Here is an 18230-nt window from a genome sequence, read left to right as displayed (position 1 = left end):
CTTCTCCCTCTGGCCTACTTATCTTATGATGTTATGGTGATTAAATTAGGGGAGACCCATAGTTAAGCAGATTTGAATTGCCAGACAAATGTTGTGAGGATTATACCAATATTAATAACAATATATTCCTAAACATTAGTTCTTGCAGAACATTATACACCTCTAGGGATTCAAATATTAATTCAGTCCCACAAAAGTACAAGGAAAGAATATTATTAATATTAAGGTTAATAGAACCAACTTTCCCACCTTCAAATGAGTGAAGATCTTCAGGAGATCTTCACACATTTTCATACTCACTATGCCACTGTAGGCAGCTTTAGGTGCAATTAATCCAGTTTTAGTAGTGGTGGGAGACATCAAAGAATCTGTAGTAGGAGTTGGGTATGGCTGGATGTGGTTTAGCTTTCTGCAGAATGAAACAATCAGAACCCCCCACTCAAATAAAGTCACTGACATCATTTGTTTCCCACAATTCTGATTAAAAGACACCACCAATCACACTGAAGTCCATGGATGTATCTCCTTCCATTAGTTGTGCTACAGAGAAAAGTGACATGAGTTTTCCTCTGACCCAGGATGTTAAATAGCGGGTTCTTTGGCGCAGGAATGAAGACGCTGAACTGAGTACAGGGTAACTCATTGTTTATTTCTTGCTGGAACTGTACTGGAGAAATGTCTGTGACTTGCCACAATATATAGTCTAGCCCCTAGGTGGCAGCCAATAGGTTTGAATAAACCATTGCCACCTGGAGATAGTCAATTGCAGCACAGGAGATGTTATGTATTGGGCTTGTGGTGTTACACCACATGCGTTGCTGAAGGAGCTAACGGCTCTCCAGCAACCCAGACAGGCCATCTCCGGTCCTGCAATTGGTCAGCCCCAGGCAGCAAGTGTAGGTTCAAACCCATTGGCTGCCACCTAGGGGCTAGGCTATATATTGTGGCTGGTTGCAGCCCAAGCTCCAGTATGGTTCCAGCAAGAATAAAAGAATGAGTTTTCCTGTACTCAGCTTCATGTCATCATTCCTGCTCACCAGAGCCCACGACTTAACAGGAGACTTGTAGTCTGGGTTGCTGGAGAGCCGTTAGCTGCTCCAGCAACCCACGTGGTATTTCACAAGAACCCAGTACATAACACAGGACATATCTCTTTCTGCCATCCTACTGTGGTGGATAGAGTTCCTATCAGCTTTAGATCCATGGGCCGCCTGGCATTGGGATGGCAAAGATCTAAAGGTACAACTGACTTCCACAGCATATTGTAACAGTTCGGATTATTCCCAAATGACAAACATATAACTTGGAATTATCTAGGCTCTTATAAGCAAAAAAAAAAACCCACTAAGTGTGATACACTTATCACAGGTCTAATTGTGAAACACTTGAATTCATTTCATCACAGGATGAGTCATCTACAAGTGTTCAGATTTTGGCTGTTGATAGAGACAAATATGGATCTTGAGCCTTCTCTAACTACACTCCACCAAACAGATGCTTCCAACATTAGTTAAATTGACAGCAAAGGCCCTCGTGAGTGATTAGCTATGTTTGGCTAAACAAGATCAAGGTTGACTGTGGTTGTAGAGCCCACAGAAAATAATAGTTGTGATCTGCTCAATAAGTCAGACAAAATGGTTCAAAGTGCTAGGTAAGAGGGGAGCCAAATAATCCAAATAAATGTAAATTTCTATTTCTAGGATCTTCCTTGGGAAATAAAGACTGCATTCGATCACCCTGTCTGTGAGTGCTCATAGTGAGGTGGTTAAGGTGTTGGAGGATGATCAGGGACACCACTCTGTCCAGTTTTGGCACTAGAAACTCTCTAAGTGACTTTGGGCCTGTTATTCTTTCTCTGTTACAAATGAGTGATTGCAATTTCTACAGTTCCAAACCCATGTAGCCATCTCCTGGCCATGTTGAATGACTGCAGCCAGAACTGTACCCACACAGCAATTGAATTATTTCACTTAAGAGGAATGTAGTATAAATGCCTGTCATAAATGAGTGTGCAAAGATGAGGCTACGTTTTCATGAAAATGAGAGCCAGATTGTTAATCACTAAATTATCCAGTTATTCAAGGAAAAGAAAGAATATTAATCTTAAATATCCATCTCATTTTCTGTTACTGGTAATGTATATAGACTTTTCTTTACCTACGAATCTGGGATGAGCAATTGTCTTTTGGACATATTATAAGGATGTAATTATTCATTTCTAAGGGATTGGTAGGAGCAATGTACCAGGACCAAAAAAGCCCTTTTAGCATTTCTAAAGGAGAATAGAACAGAACAGAACAGAATAGAATAGAATAACAGAGATGGAAGGGATCTTGAAGGTTTTCTATCTAGTCCAACCCTCTGCTCAGGCAGGAAATCCTATACCATTTCAGACAAATTGTTGTCCAACCTCTTCTTAAAAACTTCCAGTGTTGGAGCATTCACAACTTCTGAAGGCAGCTTGTTCCACTGATTAATTGTTCTGACTGTCAGGAAATTTCTCCTTAGTTCTAGGTTGATTCTCTCCTTGATTAGTTTCCACCCTTTGCTTCTTGTCCAGCTTTCAGGTGCTTTGGAGAATAGCTTGACTCCCTCTTTTTTTGTGGCAGCCCCTGAGATATTGGTACACTATAATGTCACCCCTAGTCCTTTTCATTAAATTGGACAATTTCAGAAACTGTTCTTTGTGATTGAACTGTTCTTTAAGATTACATTGGGAAAGTCACTTAACATATTTATTAAGCCTAAAAAAGAAACATGGGGATAACTATGTTTGGGGCATTAAACTCAAAGTATGCTTAGATGATGGACTTGTAATCAGGTTTTCTTTTATCAGAATCAAAATAGTATTAAAATGGCCTGAACCCCACTACAATGATAATTTTCAAGCACAGTAATAAAGACAACACTCCATGATAATGCTGCATACGTATATGTATTTTCAATGTTTATTTTTGTAGACTAAACTGCATTCACAATGAAGAGAAACTACATTAATCAATAGAAAGAAATATAATTGCTGGAGCCTTCTGAAAAGAAAGTTGCAATTCCCTGTTTTTTTGTTGTTTTTTTAAAAATTCCATTTCTTTCCCGCCCTTCTCTGAAGACTCAGGGCGGCTTACAAACTTGATCTTTGATTAGGAAAAAAATATGGAAAGAGAAAATGTGGCTCTTCATTTTATTCTTAACACATGCAATTGGTGGATCTAGGGGAAAAAAAAATCCAAGATGAGTGAATATCCAATATTTAATTTAATTTAATTTAATTTAATAATTTGATTTCTATACCGCCCTTCTCCCGAAGGACTCAGGGCGGTGAACAGGGCAATACACAATAAAAATTAGATACAAAAATTAAAAAACCATTAAAAACCAATTAAACATCATGCCCATAAAATCAATACATATTAAGTTAAAAACTAATTTAAAAAAAAAACCCAACCCCACCCCGTCAGACCAGGCCAGCTTGTTCGAAAAAGAATGTTTTAAGATCGCGCCGGAAGGAGCGAAGGTCGGGGGCCGTCCGGAGCTCAACCGGTAAGCTGTTCCAAAGGTCTGGCGCGCCCACAGAGAACGCTCTCCCCCTGGGGGTCGCCAATCGGCATTCTTTGATCGGCGGCACCCTGAGGAGGCCCTCTCTGTGGGAGCGCACTGGACGGAGGGACGTTGACGCCGGTCGCAGGTGTTGCCGTAGGTAATCCGGACCCATGCCATGAAGGGCTTTGTACGTCATAACTAACACCTTTGGCATAAAAAGTTTGCCTCTCCCCCTTAAAGTATTTCCCCCTTAAATATTTCAGAATTTTGCCTTCAGTCTCCCCTTACCCTCAATTACAATGACCCCAAATAATCCACATATCCAAAAACAAGTAATTGTAAAGGGCTGAGAGAAATATACACAATGTAAATCTCTATTAAACCAAAAGTATCTTCCATACCCACCAGAGTCCATTTTCCCTGTAACGGGCTTTGATTTACATTGCCTGGAAAAATAAAAGTAGATAAGCAATTCAGCAAGAGTTAACAACAACAATTGGTGAAGAGGTGGTGATGGGCAATTAATCCATTTCTTTGGGGGGGGGGGGAAATAGTTGGAAAATTAAACAATAAACCTGAAATGACAAAGGTGTCCCTATATGGCACCTACTTGCAAGTTAGGATTCTCAAATACAGGTGGAACATTTGTTCCCAATGTGCATCTGCTAGATAATTTGTCTTTGCATTCTTTTTTTAAAGAAAGGTAAGTAGCATCAAGGGACGCGGTGGCTCAGTGGGTTAGGACGCTGAGCTTGTCGATCAGAAGGTTGGCAGTTTGGCGGGTCGAATCCCGAGTGCCGTGTAACAGAGTGAGCGCCTGTTACTCGTCCCAGCTTCTGCCAACCTAGCAGTTCGAAAGCACGTAAAAATGCAAGTAGAAAAATAGGGACCACTACGGTGGGAAGGTAACAGCGTTCCATGCGCCTTTGGCATCTAGTCAAGACCACGGAGATGTCCTCGGACAAGTGCTGGCTCTTCGGCTTTGAAACGGAGATGAGCACCTAGAGTTGGAAACGACTAGCACGCATGTGCGGGGGAACCTTTACTTTTAAGTAGCATCAACATGTGCTTATAATGTATATTACCCAATATACACTATATATGCAATATTACCCAGTGGATACTCAGATGTATAACAATCACAATTTCAAGGGAATCAAATTATAAAATTGAAGAAAGAGGGTAAGGAATGGTAAGTTAAAGAATGTTCTTAGAAGGCATACTCACATTTTGAGGTGGAACTGGCACCCTAACATTGTAAAGCTACATGAAAAAAAAGGGGAAAGAGAAAATATTGCTCAGCTTTCAAGTTAATGCAAAAACCTGCAGATTTATTGGTATAGATGGGAGTCATAAATTGGAAATCCTTAAAGAGACAGCAAGAGGGTGGGGGGAAGTATAGAATAAAATAAAAGGAAAAAAAGATGAAATTTGTGGAAGAATATTTCTCCAGCATGTTTATACTTTTAAAATATGGACACAAACAACTCTCTTTAGGAATGATTGCTATTATTGACTTGTTGAGATATTTTGAGAGACTGATCGTGAAGACAGTCATCAGGAACCCAACTGACATGGTGGAATCAACAGATTTTCCCCAACATGATGACTTCTTCTTGAGATGCTGTCCAAAGGAAGATACTGCAGAAGAAGTAAATCCGGTCTTACACAACTCACCTGGCTACTTGCAAGAGGAGGACCATTTTTACTGTCAGAGGCATCAGTAACCTAATAAAGAAGTAAATAAATTCTGTGAATGTTCCCACTAATTTTTAAAAAATAAACCTCATCAAAGACAACTATTTGAATCTGTGAATATATTAAGCATTAAGATACCTTGCAGAGTAAAATGCAGGAACATCCACAATTACTATCAGTATTTATTTATTTATTTATTTATTTATTTATTTATTTATTTATTTATTTATTTATTTATTTATTTATTTATTTATTTTTTAAATTTATATACCGCCCTATTCCCATAGGACTCAGGGCGGTTTACAGGGAAAAATTAAAATACATAACATACAAAGTTAAAATCAATTAAAACTGAGATTAAATTAAGTCCCTGAATTTAACTAAAACCCCATTAATTAAATAATGAAAACCCCTCAGTCTGGGCCAGACAGCTCGAAAAACCAGGTTTTCAAGTCCCTGCGAATTAGTTTAGACTTGCAGTCCAAAGCAAGATTTTAGGGAAGAATAATATATCTGATGGAACTCACCTGGATGCTGGCAAGGGGACGACCATTGTACTGATCGGAGGAAGCACCAATCTAATGAGGAAGTAAATCAATCCTATGAATGTTCCTTCAAATTATTTTAAAAACCACACTTCATGGAAACCAAGACCTTGGGTCTGCAAATGCATCAAACATTCAAGACGTATTACAGTTTAGTATACGTCAAGCAGAGCAACTTAACAGTTGCCCTAACAAATTAATGGAAAGTAGGAAGAAGAAATAAGTAGATTACCTGCTGGGCAGATTTATAGAAAAAGCCATTTTCCCACATTCGTGTTCCTTTGGCAAAGCTGGGGTCAGATGACTCTGGAAGATGTTGTAAATCTCCAGAGGTTAAAAAATGACACCAAGATATCAGAGTAGGGCAGAAATTGAGGTATCTGTGTATATTGACCTATGGAGATTTTTCTATTATGCTGTGCTTCTGAGAGACTGATCCTCAAGTCAGTCATGAGGAGCGCAACTGACATCTTAAATTAACAAATTTTCCTAAGCTCCTCTGATAAAGCTGGGGTTGGATGAATCTAAAAGATGCAGTAAATTTAAAAATGACACCAAGTTACCAGAGTAGGCCAGTGGTTGAGGGGGTCTGTATATATGTTGATCAACTGACATATTCTCAGTTGTCATCTTGGAATCCACAGATTTTTCCCATTACCGGTAAATGGTCTGGCCTTGCAGTGCAGAGGAAGATACTATAGAAGAAAAATATCAAATCTAATGGAACCCACGTGGCTGCTGACAAAATGAGAAGGAAGCCCAGTATAACGATTGGAGGGAGCACCAACCTGATAAATAAGTAAATCAATTCTGTGAATGTCCTTTCAGATTATTTTAAAAAGTAAACCTCATAGACGCCAAGCTTTTGGATCTGCAAATGCATTAACCATCCAGACATATCACAGGGTAACATACATTAAAATGAGCAACTTAATGTTATCCTAAACAAAGAAGGAGCAAGAAAGAAGTCTCTTGTGTGATGGAGAAATATCTAAGAAAGGCCATTTTCCCACTAGTGATGTATAACCTCTCCAAGCCATTGCGGAAGTTATGTAACAGCTCTCAACATTAATGTTCCTTTGGCAAAGCTGGGACGGAATTACTTTGGAAGATGCTGTAAGTGAGTGGATTTTAAAAATGGCACCAAGATACCAGAGTAGGGCAGCAGTTAAGGTATCTGTATATATTGACCGATTGAACTTTATTTTTATGCCCATCTTAAGAGAGACAGATTCTCAAGGCAGTCATTATCTGCTCAACTGACAACTTAGAGTCCATACATTTTGCCAGTATCAGGAATTAAGGATTGATTTGCAGTCCAAAGGAAGATACCAAGGAAGACGAAGCAACACAAAAATCATTATATATGAACATTAGATGATGGACGTTCTTATAAAAAAAATGCATGTTCCCATATTTTGTGAAAGGAAAGGGAAATAAAGTAGAGAAATGTCATATCCAAAAATTGTCCACTTTGTGAAAAATATCAGTCCATTTCAAATAATACAGCCGTTGCCAGCCAGCATGACCATTGCTGGAAGTATGAGAATTAAAGTCTGGATTTGTGGAAGGTTCCTAGATTGGTGAGATGGGAACACACAGTACAAAGAAAGACGTATCTCTACGTTTCGAAAAAAAGATGAAAGTTCTGGAAGGTCTTCATTATTTCCTCCTGCTCATCTACACTTTTGCAATTTGGGTGCAAACAGCTCTCTTTGGGAATGATTGCAATGTATTGACTTATAGAAGTATTTCTTTTAGGTCCAGCTTTCAAAAGACTGATCATCAAGGCGGTCATCGGGAGCTCATCTGATATCTTGGGAATCAACAGATTTTCCCCAAGAACAGGAATTCATCTTGAGATTCTGCCCAAAATAAGATGCTACAGAAGGAGGAGGACCACTGTTACGATCATAGGTGGTAGCATACTAATAACAAAGTAAATAAATCCTATCACGTCCCATCAGATTATTTCAAAATTTTAAATATCGTGGAAGCCAAACTCTTGGATCTATTGATGCATTAAGTATCAAGACACATTACAAAGTAACATATGTTAATAAGAGCAACTTAATGCCCTATGCCAGTGATGGCGAACCTTTTAGAGACCGAGTGCCCAAACTGCAACCCAAAACCCACTTATGTATTGTCAGGTGCTAGGTGGGCATGGCCCATTGGGTGGGCATGGCTCATTGGGTGGGTGTGGCTGCGGTGGTAACGGCAGACTGGGTGGAACTAAAAAGTTCAATCAATCAATTCCAACTTTGCGAGATCTTTTTTTTTCCTGTGAGAAGTTGAAATTGATTGACTGAAACTTTTTTTCCCTTGCACACGGCAGTGGAGGTCTAAAGTGAAAAGGTTTTATAAAACCCAGCTGAAGGCCTAGGACTGGGGCGATGGCGCATGTGCCCACAGAGAGGGCTCTGCGTGCCACCCGTGGCAAGCGTGCCATAAGTTTGCCACCACAGCCCTATGCTGACTGTAAACTGTAAAGGAGAGCTGTAAAACACTAGGAAGTGATACATAAGTCTAAGTGCTGTTGATATTGATATTGCTGAATAAATTTATGGGAAGAAGGAGCAAGAAAGCAGTATAATATATAATGGAGAGACATGTAAGAAATGCCATTAGCCCACCAGTGACATAGAACTTCTCCATAGCAGCGTTAAACCATTCTTAAAGTGATGTAAAATCTGTCCACATCTGTGTTCCTTTGTCAGAGCTGGATGACTCTGGAAGATGCTGTAAGTCACCACAGTTTGAAAAAGTCACCAAGTCAAGGTATCTGTATATATCGACCTACTGAATTATTTATTTTATGCCCTTCTTCTGGCAGATTGATTCTCAAGGCAGTTAGCATCAGCATAATTGACATCTTGGAATCAACAGTAGTAGGAATTAATCTTTCCCCAGTAGTAGGAATTAATCTTGACTTCCTCTCCAAAGGAAAATTATAGGGAAGAAGAAAATCCAGTCTTATAGAACTCATCTGCTTGTTGCCAGGTTGAAGTTGATGAGAGACAACAACCTAATAAATAAATAGACCTGTGAATGTGCCTTCATACTATTTTAAAAGGTGAATCTTGCAGAAGCTAAGCCGTTTTGTCGGTACACGCATGTATCATTACGATAGTTTGCAGAGTAACATATATGAAAAACAGCAAGTTAAACTTTGCCCTAAACAAATTTATGGGAAGAAGGAGCAAGTAGAAAGTCTGTTATGCAATGGAGAGATATATAAGAAAGGCCACTTCCCAACCAGTTATGTATAAAACAGTATATTCAAACTGTTGTTGAAGTGATTTAAAATCTGTCCACAATTGTGTTGGGGATGGATGAGTCAAGAACAGGGGTCCTCAAACTACGGCCTGTGGGCCGCATGCAGCCCACCCTGTCTTTTTATCCAGCCCACCTCAATCTCCCAGGCAAGCTGTCCAATAGCGAGGAGAAAGTAGGTGGATGGGGCAAGAGCCCCAGCCAATGGCGGGATGGAGAGTTGGTGGAAGGAGATGTTTTTTCCCAGTTTCTCCCACACATGCCCAAGTGCGCACTTGTGCTTTGGCCATGTCCCCTTCCTCTCCTCGCCTCTTTGCATTTTTACCTCAGGGCCAGGCTGACAGGTTTAGGCCTTGCTTGCAGCCTCGGCCTCACTTAGGGCAGCCAAGCTGGGCAATGACAATGCCACTGCTGCTGCTGATTCTGAGGTGGGTCTCTTGCTAGGCACTATGGAACATGACACTGCTGCCGCTGCCACCATACCAGCCAAGAGGAAACAGGTGCTGCCGGCCCTTAACATCACCCCCACCATCAGTGAGGGACCCAACCCCACCGGCAGTGGCAAGGGTGATGGCTCCAAGTAAGTGGCCTTGACCCCCGTGAGGGTCGGAGTGGGGCTGCTGGAGTGGGATGCCAGTTATGGGTTTGAGGGAAGCGAGCGAAGGGCAAGGTATTTGTGAGGGGTGGCCGGGATGAGCGAGTAAAAAGGAGGAGAATTTGTTCCTGAAAGGTTATTTCAGGGTTACGAAAGGTTGTGTGGAGCTGAGGCGATGAAAGGTCCGGAATGCCAATCAAAGAAAATGTTTCTGGCTCAGGGTTAAATTGAAGGGACCTGGGTGTGTGTGTGTGTCTGAGAATGGTGGTTTTCTTGCAGATGTTTCAGGACCCAAAGTGGGATAATAAGTGAACTGATGTTACCTCTGCAAGAAAGCCACCAAGGTCTCCATAGCCACCCTCCTTCTCCTCTTCTCCATTCCACAAACCCCCTCTCTTCTGGCATTGCTGATGTTACCTACTTTGGGTCATGAAACGTCTGCAATAAATGCTGAATGGAAATGGCACCTTGCCTTTCTGACAGATGTAGCAGAGCTACTCAACACTTTCAAAGTGCAACTTCAAGGAAAGGGGAAGCTCATCTGTGATATGCATTCACGGCTCACCTTGGAAGACCATATAGGAGCTGTGACTAGGGGGGCTTTCGCCCAGGTTCGCCTGGTGCGCCAGTTGCGGCCCTATCTTAGCCGGGATGATTTATGCACGGTCACTCATGCGCTCGTGGCCTCTCGTCTGGACTACTGCAACGCTCTCTACATGGGGCTGCCCTTGAGGACCACCCGGAAGCTCCAACTGGTACAGAATGCAGCCGCGAGAGTTGTGTTGGGAGTCTCCCGATACTCCCACGTTACACCTTTGCTCCGTGAGCTGCATTGGTTGCCAGTTGCCTTCCGGGTGAGATTCAAGGTACTGGTAATGGTGTTCAAAGCCCTTCATGGCATGGGGCCGGAGTACCTTAGGGAACATCTGCTGCCGGCATCAAGCTCCCTGCGCCCTGTGCGTTCCCACAGAGAGGGCCTCCTCAGGGTGCCACCGATCAGAGAATGTCGATTGGTGGCGCCCAGGGGGAGATCCTTCTCTGTGGGCGCTCCGGAGCTGTGGAATCAGTTGCCGGTAGAGCTCCGGATGGCGCCCGATCTTCGCTCCTTTCGTCGCGATCTCAAGACGTTTTTGTTTGTACAAGCCGGCCTAGCCTGATGGGGATTGGTGGGGTTTTTATTTTTTTGTATTCTTAATTTTATTTTTGGGGTTTTATTATTGTATTAATTGTTTTAACTTGGGCAATTATTTAATCTCTTTTTAATGTTTGTACTTTGTATTTGACTTTTGCCCTGTGAACCGCCCTGAGTCCTCAGGGAGAAGGGCGGTATATAAATATTATTAAATTAAATTAAATTAAATTAAATTCACATGTGAAAGCATTTGAAGTAAAATTGGACATACTCATTAAACAAGTGAGGGAGGAAAACTTCTGCCGTCTTCCCACAACTCCAAAACTATTTGCGGAAAAACCAGCAGTTGCATTCCCAAACAAAACATGTGTGGATTCACTGGAAATGTATATTTTCTTCACTTAAAAAAAAAACCTCATTCAAATAATTAACCAATTCGTTTTTCTTGTTTCGTTTTTTCATTTTATACTTGATTTTACATTGTTCTATAATCATTTTTTTTCCAAACTATAGTCCGCCTCCCCCCAACAGTCTGAGGGACAATGAACTGGTCCCCTGTTTAAAAAGTTTGAGGACCCCTGGTCTAGAAGATGCTATAAGTCACCTGAGTTTAAAAATGATGCTAAGATACAAGAGTAGAACAGTAGATGAGGAGGTCTGTATATATATTGACCTATTGAGATATTCTTTTTATGCCCTGTTTCTGGGAGATTGATCCACAAGGCAGTCATCAGGAGCATAATTGCCATCTTGCAATCTACTGATTTTCCCCATTACCAGTAAATAGTCTTTGCAGTGCAAAGGAAGATACTTGGGAAGAATATCAAATCTAATGGAACTCACCTAGCTGCTGGCAAAAGGAAAAGTAGGAGGAGGAGGAGGAAGATGAAGAGCCTTGGTGGAGCAGTAGGCTAATACCTCCTTAAGTAACACCAGCTGCCTGCAATTAGTGCAGGTTCGAGTCCCACCAGGCTCAAGGTTGACTCAGCCTTCCATCCTTCCGAGGTAGGTAAAATGAGGACCCAGATTGTTGGGGGCAATAAGCTGACTTTGTAATAATGCCGCTTGGGGGGCCCCGAAAGCCCTAATAAGCAGGCATATACATAGAATGAAGGCTATTGCTAAGCACATTGGTTTGTGCTTAAAATTGTAAGCCGCCCTGAGTCTTCGGAGAAGGGCGGGATATAAATGGGATTTTAAAAAAAGAAAGATGAGGCCCACTGTAATGATTAGAAAGAGCACCAGCCTGATAACTAAGGAAATCAATTCTGTGAATGTCCTTTCGGATTGTTTTAAAACATAAATGCATTAACCACCCAGATATATTACAGAGTAACATATGTTAAAATGAGCAACTTAATTTTTGCCCTAAACAATTTCTGAGAAGAAGGAGCAAGAAAGATGTTATGGGATGGAGAGATATGTAAGAAAGGCCATTTTCCCACCGGTGATGTATAACCTGTCTGAGCCATTGTGGAAGTTATGTAACAGCTCTCAACATGAATGTTCCTTTGGCAAAGCTGAGATGGGATGTCTTTGAAAGATGCTGTAGTGAAGGTGTCTGAATATATTGACCTATTGAAACTTTTCTTTTATACCCTTCTCAAGAGAGACAGATTCTCAAGGCAGTGATCATTAGCTCAACTAACAACTTGGAATCCATACATTTTGCCAGTAACTTAAATGCCATTTAAGAAATGCCATTTCCCACAAGTAACATAGAATCGATCCATAGTAGTATCAAGCCATGGTGGAAGTGATGCAAACTTTCCTTTGGCAAAGCTGAGGTTGGATGACTCTAGAAGATGTAATAATCACCAGAGTTTAAAAATGACACCAAGATACCAGAGCATTGTAGTAATCAAGATGCCTATATATATTGAATTCTTGAGATATTTCTTGTATGCCATGCTTCTGAAAGACTGATCTTCAAGGCATTCATCAGGAGCTCAGCTGGCATCTTTGAATCAACAGATTTTCCCCAATACCAAGAATTAGTCTTGACTTCCTCTCCAAAGGAACATAGCATGCAAGAAGAAAATCCAGTCTTATGCAACTCACCTGGCTGTTGTAAGGATAAGGACGGTTGTAAGGATCAGATGAAACACCAAACTAATAAAAAGTAAATAGAACATTTGAATATCACTTTAGACTATTTTAAAATGGAAGCCAAGCTCTTGGCTCTGTGAATGCAGTAAGCATAAAGGCATATTACAGTGTAAATATGTTATCTAAATGGCTAAACTGCTTCTTTCACGTGGGAGCAAAAAATCAGTCCATAATGCGATAGAGATACATGTAACAAAGATCCTTTTCTCACTAGTAATGTATAGCTTCTCCATAGCATCTCCAATAATAGAGTTACTAATCTCATTTGCTTCCCAAAATCCATGGTAAAGGAAGCCCAGCAGCCATATTGAAGCCACAAATGTAATTGGAAGTATTGCCAAATAATTCCACTTGTATTACTTTAAGCAACAACGTCTTTAGTGTAACCATAAAGAATGAGAGGCTTATAACCCTGACTGACTTGATTTGAAATCATCGCACAGAGCTAAATGCATAGCAAACATTGGGGAATTTTGTCCTCTTCAAGACAAAAGAAGAAGAAAATCCAGTCTTATGCAACTCACCTGGCTGTTGTAAGGATAAGGACGGTTGTAAGGATCAGATGAAACACCAAACTAATAAAAAGTAAATAGATCATTTGAATATCACTTCAGACTATTTTAAAATGGAAGCCAAGCTCTTGGCTCTGTGAATGCAGTAAGCATAAAGGCATATTACAGTGTAAATATGTTATCTAAATGGCTAAACTGCTTCTTTCACGTGGGAGCAAAAAATCAGTCCATAATGCGATAGAGATGCATGTAACAAAGATCCTTTTCTCACTAGTAATGTATAGCTTCTCCATAGTATCTCCAATATTATTTTTATTTTTATTTTATTTTAATTCCATTTATATCCCGCCCTTCTCCAAAGACTCAGGGCGGCTGACAAGCTTAGCAGTAGCCTTCATTCTATGTATATGCCTGCTTATTAGGGCTTTCACACACACCCCAAGCGGCATTATTACAAAGTCAGCTTAATTGCCCCCAACCATCTGGGTCCTCATTTTACCTACCTCGGAAGGATGGAAGGCTGAGTCAACCTTGAGCCTGGTGGGACTCGAACCTGCACTAATTGCAGGCAGCTGGTGTTACTTAAGGAGGCATTAGCCCACTGATCCACCAAGGCTCTTATTATTATTATATTATATTATTATATTAGAGTTACTAATCTCATTTGCTTCCCAAAATCCATGGTAAAGGAAGCCCAGCAGCCATATTGAAGCCCATGAATGTAATTGGAAGTATTGCCAAATAATTCCACTTGTATTACTTTAAGCAACAACGTCTTTAGTGTAACCATAAAGAATGACAGGCTTATAACCCTGACAAAAGAAGAAGAAAATCCAGTCTTATGCAACTCACCTGGCTGTTGTAAGGATAAGGACGGTTGTAAGGATCAGATGAAACACCAAACTAATAAAAAGTAAATAGATCATTTGAATATCACTTCAGACTATTTTAAAATGGAAGCCAAGCTCTTGGCTCTGTGAATGCAGTAAGCATAACGGCATATTACAGTGTAAATATGTTATCTAAATGGCTAAACTGCTTCTTTCACGTGGGAGCAAAAAATCAGTCCATAATGCGATAGAGATACATGTAACAAAGATCCTTTTCTCACTAGTAATGTATAGCTTCTCCATAGCATCTCCAATATTAGAGTTACTAATCTCATTTGCTTCCCAAAATCCATGGTAAAGGAAGCCCAGCAGCCATATTGAAGCCCACGAATGTAATTGGAAATATTGCCAAATAATTCCAGTTGTATTACTTTAAGCAACGTCTTTAGTGTAACCATAAAGAATGAGAGGCTTATAACCCTGACTGACTTGATTTGAAATCATCGCACAGAGCTAAATGCATAGCAAACATTGGGGAATTTTGTCCTCTTCAAGAGTTTCAGATTTGGGGCCTGTCAAAAGAAAAATCTGCATTTCCAACCTTCCTCATTCCTCCAGCCATCTGAACTGTCAAGAAAGGCTTTTATGAATGATTAGCTGCATTTGGCTAAACACAAATTAGGATCCAGTATGACTGTGGTTCTAGATTCTATGGGGAATCTAAATTGTAATCTAATGAAGTGATACATAATGGTTGAAATTAATATAGAAGGGGGAAGCGGTAATTGAAATCACTGTAACTTTCGTAACCAAGATTTTAGAGGAATAAAAACTGCATTTTGTCTATTCTATATGACTTGGGGATCTTCTCACTTTTGATGAGGTGAAGTAGCTCTTCCAGGAGGCAGGAAGGCCATTCTCTGCCTTTCCTGGTCCAGCCCCTTATGGTGGCTTCTTCACCTTAACAGTGGCATTCTTGATAGCGGCAGCAGATACAAATGTTTTGGGAAGGAGGGACACAGGGAGAAAAATAACATTGTGATTCCTGTATACCCTCTTGCTCCTGGACATTGCTTAACAAGTACTCCGAACTTTCTTTTAGTAGCCAAACCATGTTGGCTATTCCCAGAACTGTACACCTTTTTTATTCTTGAAATAAAAAAAAGCCACATGGCTTCTGAGTTCATTAATTTAGTTGCTAACAGTTCTTCTTCTCTAAAATGCTCTTCAGCATTCATCTGAACAAGCCAACCATTGCAATATGTTCAAAATTTCCCCTGAGACTTACCCTTTTCTTGACCATATCCAACATATCCTAATGTAAGAAAGAAAAACTTCCAGAGTTATTTAGAACTGTATTTTCCTCCACTTCTCCTTCAAATAGGAGAAATGAAGCCATTATTTCTATTACCTAATACTCCCTTATTTGTCTAGGAACCAATAAAAATTAAAGTTGTTCTTCAGGAAAATAACTACAGAGTCTACTTGGCAATATTATGGAAGAAACTTCCCAGTCTAGCATGCATCCCTGATATTCCCTGATCCTCACTCGTCCAAATTCTAACCAAGGCTAACCTTGCTTAGCTTAATATATGTTGTGGTTATTATTTTAAATCCTAGTAGGTTTTATATGGGTTCCCCCGCACATGCGTGCTAGTTGTTTCCAACTCTAGGGGCCGGTGCTCATCTCCGTTTCAAAGCCGAAGAACCAGCGCTTGTCCAAGGACGTTTCCGTGGTCATGTGGCCGGCATGACTAGATGCCAAATGCACATGGGACGCTGTTACCTTCCCACCGTAGTGGTCCCTATTTTTCTACTTGCATTTTTACGTGCTTTCGAACTGCTAGGTTGGCAGATACAGAGTGAGCGCCTGTTACTCGTCCCAGCTTCTGCTTTTAATATAAAGTCAAGAGAGCTGTTTACACCAGCTGTATTATAGCTCAATGCTATCTCTTCACTATGGGGCAATACTTGTTTAGGAATACATTATTTCAAATGTTCCGCTCGCATTTGTATTTAGTAAACTAAGGTAAGAGAGAAGGAATTACTCAGATTTCAACATGAATATCTCTGCAGCTCTATTGACATCCACTCTGCCAGAATGAATGAAAGCAAAAATTAATGAATGAACACTACTGTAGATAAAATGAAGCAGTGTTAAACTAAGCCAGACTAAAACAAAGACAGCAACACACAGCATCAATAGAAAAGTGATACAATAAGATTTGAACTGGATCTCTGCCCACCAAGTTTTTTGTCTGGTACAGAAAGCAGTACAGTAAATGATAATAAATATTTCCATATACTTACAGTCATCATATTTAACTACCAAAAAACAAACAAACATAATATTTAGAAATGATTTTTCACTCTTGTTTCATTGCTACAAGCTGAAAACAACTTTTTAAAGATGGAGGATTCCCAATCTTTTTAACACGTTTCATATTTCCACCTGAAATAGTTGCTAAATGATGTTTACTTGCATAGGCTTGTCTAAATTGAGCAACATCAAATACATTGAAGCAAATTTTCTTTGATAGCTAATTTCAGGAATGAGATCTGAAAAGGTCCTGGTGCTTCCAGAGAGAGAACTCTTAATGATGTGAAACAAAAAGGATGCCATACTCTTTTAATATTATTTTACACATACATGAGAAAAGATGAAAGAAATTATGAGAAAGCACCAGAGATGAATTATTGATGGAACCTCCATATAAGTTTGTAAATCAAGCAGAGCAATTGCTCAATGAAAACTTGAGCTGGATGTACTGACTCAATTCCTCTTGGCATCTTCCTTTTTTACCATCTACACAAAACTGCTAAGTGAGTTCTTTTAAAAAGCTGGAGATAGGCAGTATTAATGCAGTGACAATCGGTTTATTATTTCAGGCCAAAGTTCCCTCACAGTGCAATGAATGTTACACAGTACATATAAATAGTGGCAGAGAACACAATCCATATATATTACAGTGACCAGGAAGAGAACTTGTATCTTTTTACTTTTCAAAGCATAAATCACAACCTTGATCAAAATACATTAATCTACAATTTATTTTGTTATAGTATAGTATAGTATAGTATAGTATAGTATAGTATAGTATAGTATAGTATAGTATAGTATAGTATAGTATAGTATAGTATAGTATAGTATAGTATAGTATAGTATAGTATAGTATAGTATAGTAATCTCTTTATTTTACCTGCTACAAAATAATTGGATCCATCAAAATATTTCAAATATTTTTGGAAAAAAGCACTCTTTTAAATGCAGAGTCTGGGCAAATCCTTTTACAATTAAAATCTTTGCATTAACTGATTTATGTGAAGAAACCAGATACCTTTTAAATTTGAAAATTATTAGCTTTTAGGATAAAGGGTCCTTTTTTCCCAAGCACTTTTTTGTGATTTTACCCCTAGTAGTTTTTGTTTATTATTCTCCGTTTATTCATTGATATAATTCACTGCATCAGTTGTACCATGGAGGAGAACATGTAGCCCATTATTCATTTCTATAACCTCTTGTCTCACCATTGGTCACTGAATCAGGAAAAGAAAGGACTTACCGGTTTGCTTACTAATGAAGGCAACTATGAAAGAGAAGATACTGATTAATCAAAGAAAATCTCATCCAATTTAGTTTACTCAGTCCCAGTTACCTTGCTATGCTCAGATTAAGCAACTACATAATACCTCCCGGTCTGTGCCTAAAATCATCAAACCTGCTTCTTCTAACTAAAGACAGCAAGAGTCTCTCTCTCTCTCTCTCTCTCTCTCTCTCTCTCTCTCTCTCTCTCTCTCTCTCTCTCTCTCTCTCTCTCTCTCTCTCTGTCTCTCTCTCTCTCTCTCTCTCTGTCTCTCTCTCTGTCTCTCTCTCTCTCTCTCTCTCTCTCTCTCTGTCTCTCTCTCTGTCTCTCTCTCTCTCTCTCTCTCTCTCTCTCTCTCTCTCTCACACACACACACACACACACACACACACACACACACACCACTCCCATT

At 39.8% G+C, this 18230-nt stretch overlaps 1 protein-coding gene across 4 annotated transcripts; it reads right to left on the bottom strand.

Moving 5' to 3' along the window:
* Positions 1 to 2919: 2919 nt before the first annotated feature.
* Positions 2920 to 18160, bottom strand: LOC308672381 (uncharacterized protein). 4 transcript variants are annotated; one of them, XM_081335271.1, is made up of 11 exons: positions 17798 to 18160; positions 16545 to 16559; positions 15523 to 15549; positions 12845 to 12895; positions 6512 to 6568; positions 6013 to 6104; positions 5763 to 5813; positions 5215 to 5265; positions 4765 to 4800; positions 3943 to 3983; positions 2920 to 3206 (listed from the first exon to the last, which is right to left on the bottom strand). In XM_081335271.1, exons 2-11 carry the CDS (start codon positions 16551 to 16553, stop codon positions 3109 to 3111), a joined length of 513 nt encoding a protein of 170 aa, XP_081191397.1. In that variant the 5' UTR covers positions 16554 to 16559; positions 17798 to 18160; the 3' UTR covers positions 2920 to 3108. The 4 variants fall into 4 exon arrangements, with proteins under 4 accessions (XP_081191397.1, XP_081191396.1, XP_081191399.1 ...); XM_081335270.1 differs by lacking the exon at positions 12845 to 12895 and adding an exon at positions 14257 to 14307 and having other exon boundaries at positions 2921 to 3206; positions 17798 to 18159; XM_081335273.1 differs by lacking the exons at positions 6013 to 6104; positions 12845 to 12895 and adding an exon at positions 14257 to 14307 and having other exon boundaries at positions 3127 to 3206; positions 17798 to 17948.
* Between the last annotated feature and the right edge of the window lie 70 nt (positions 18161 to 18230).

The sequence above is a fragment of the Vipera berus genome (assembly GCF_964194415.1).
Source record: "Vipera berus genome assembly, chromosome: 9".
Classification (NCBI taxonomy): domain Eukaryota; kingdom Metazoa; phylum Chordata; class Lepidosauria; order Squamata; family Viperidae; genus Vipera; species Vipera berus.
The sequence above is the reverse complement of the archived record's forward strand: the minus strand, read 5'-3'. Positions and strand labels throughout refer to the sequence as shown.

What these genes read in the sequence shown, in the direction of transcription:
- LOC308672381 (XM_081335271.1), bottom strand. An exon ending in CTTATCCTTACAACAGCCAG is followed by an intron (nt 6,569 to 12,844) that starts GTGAGTTGCATA and finishes CTTATTTATCAG; the next exon opens with GTTGGTGCTCCCTCCAATCG. An exon ending in CTCCTCTTGCAAGTAGCCAG is followed by an intron (nt 4,801 to 5,214) that starts GTGAGTTGTGTA and finishes TTTTTCATGTAG; the next exon opens with CTTTACAATGTTAGGGTGCC.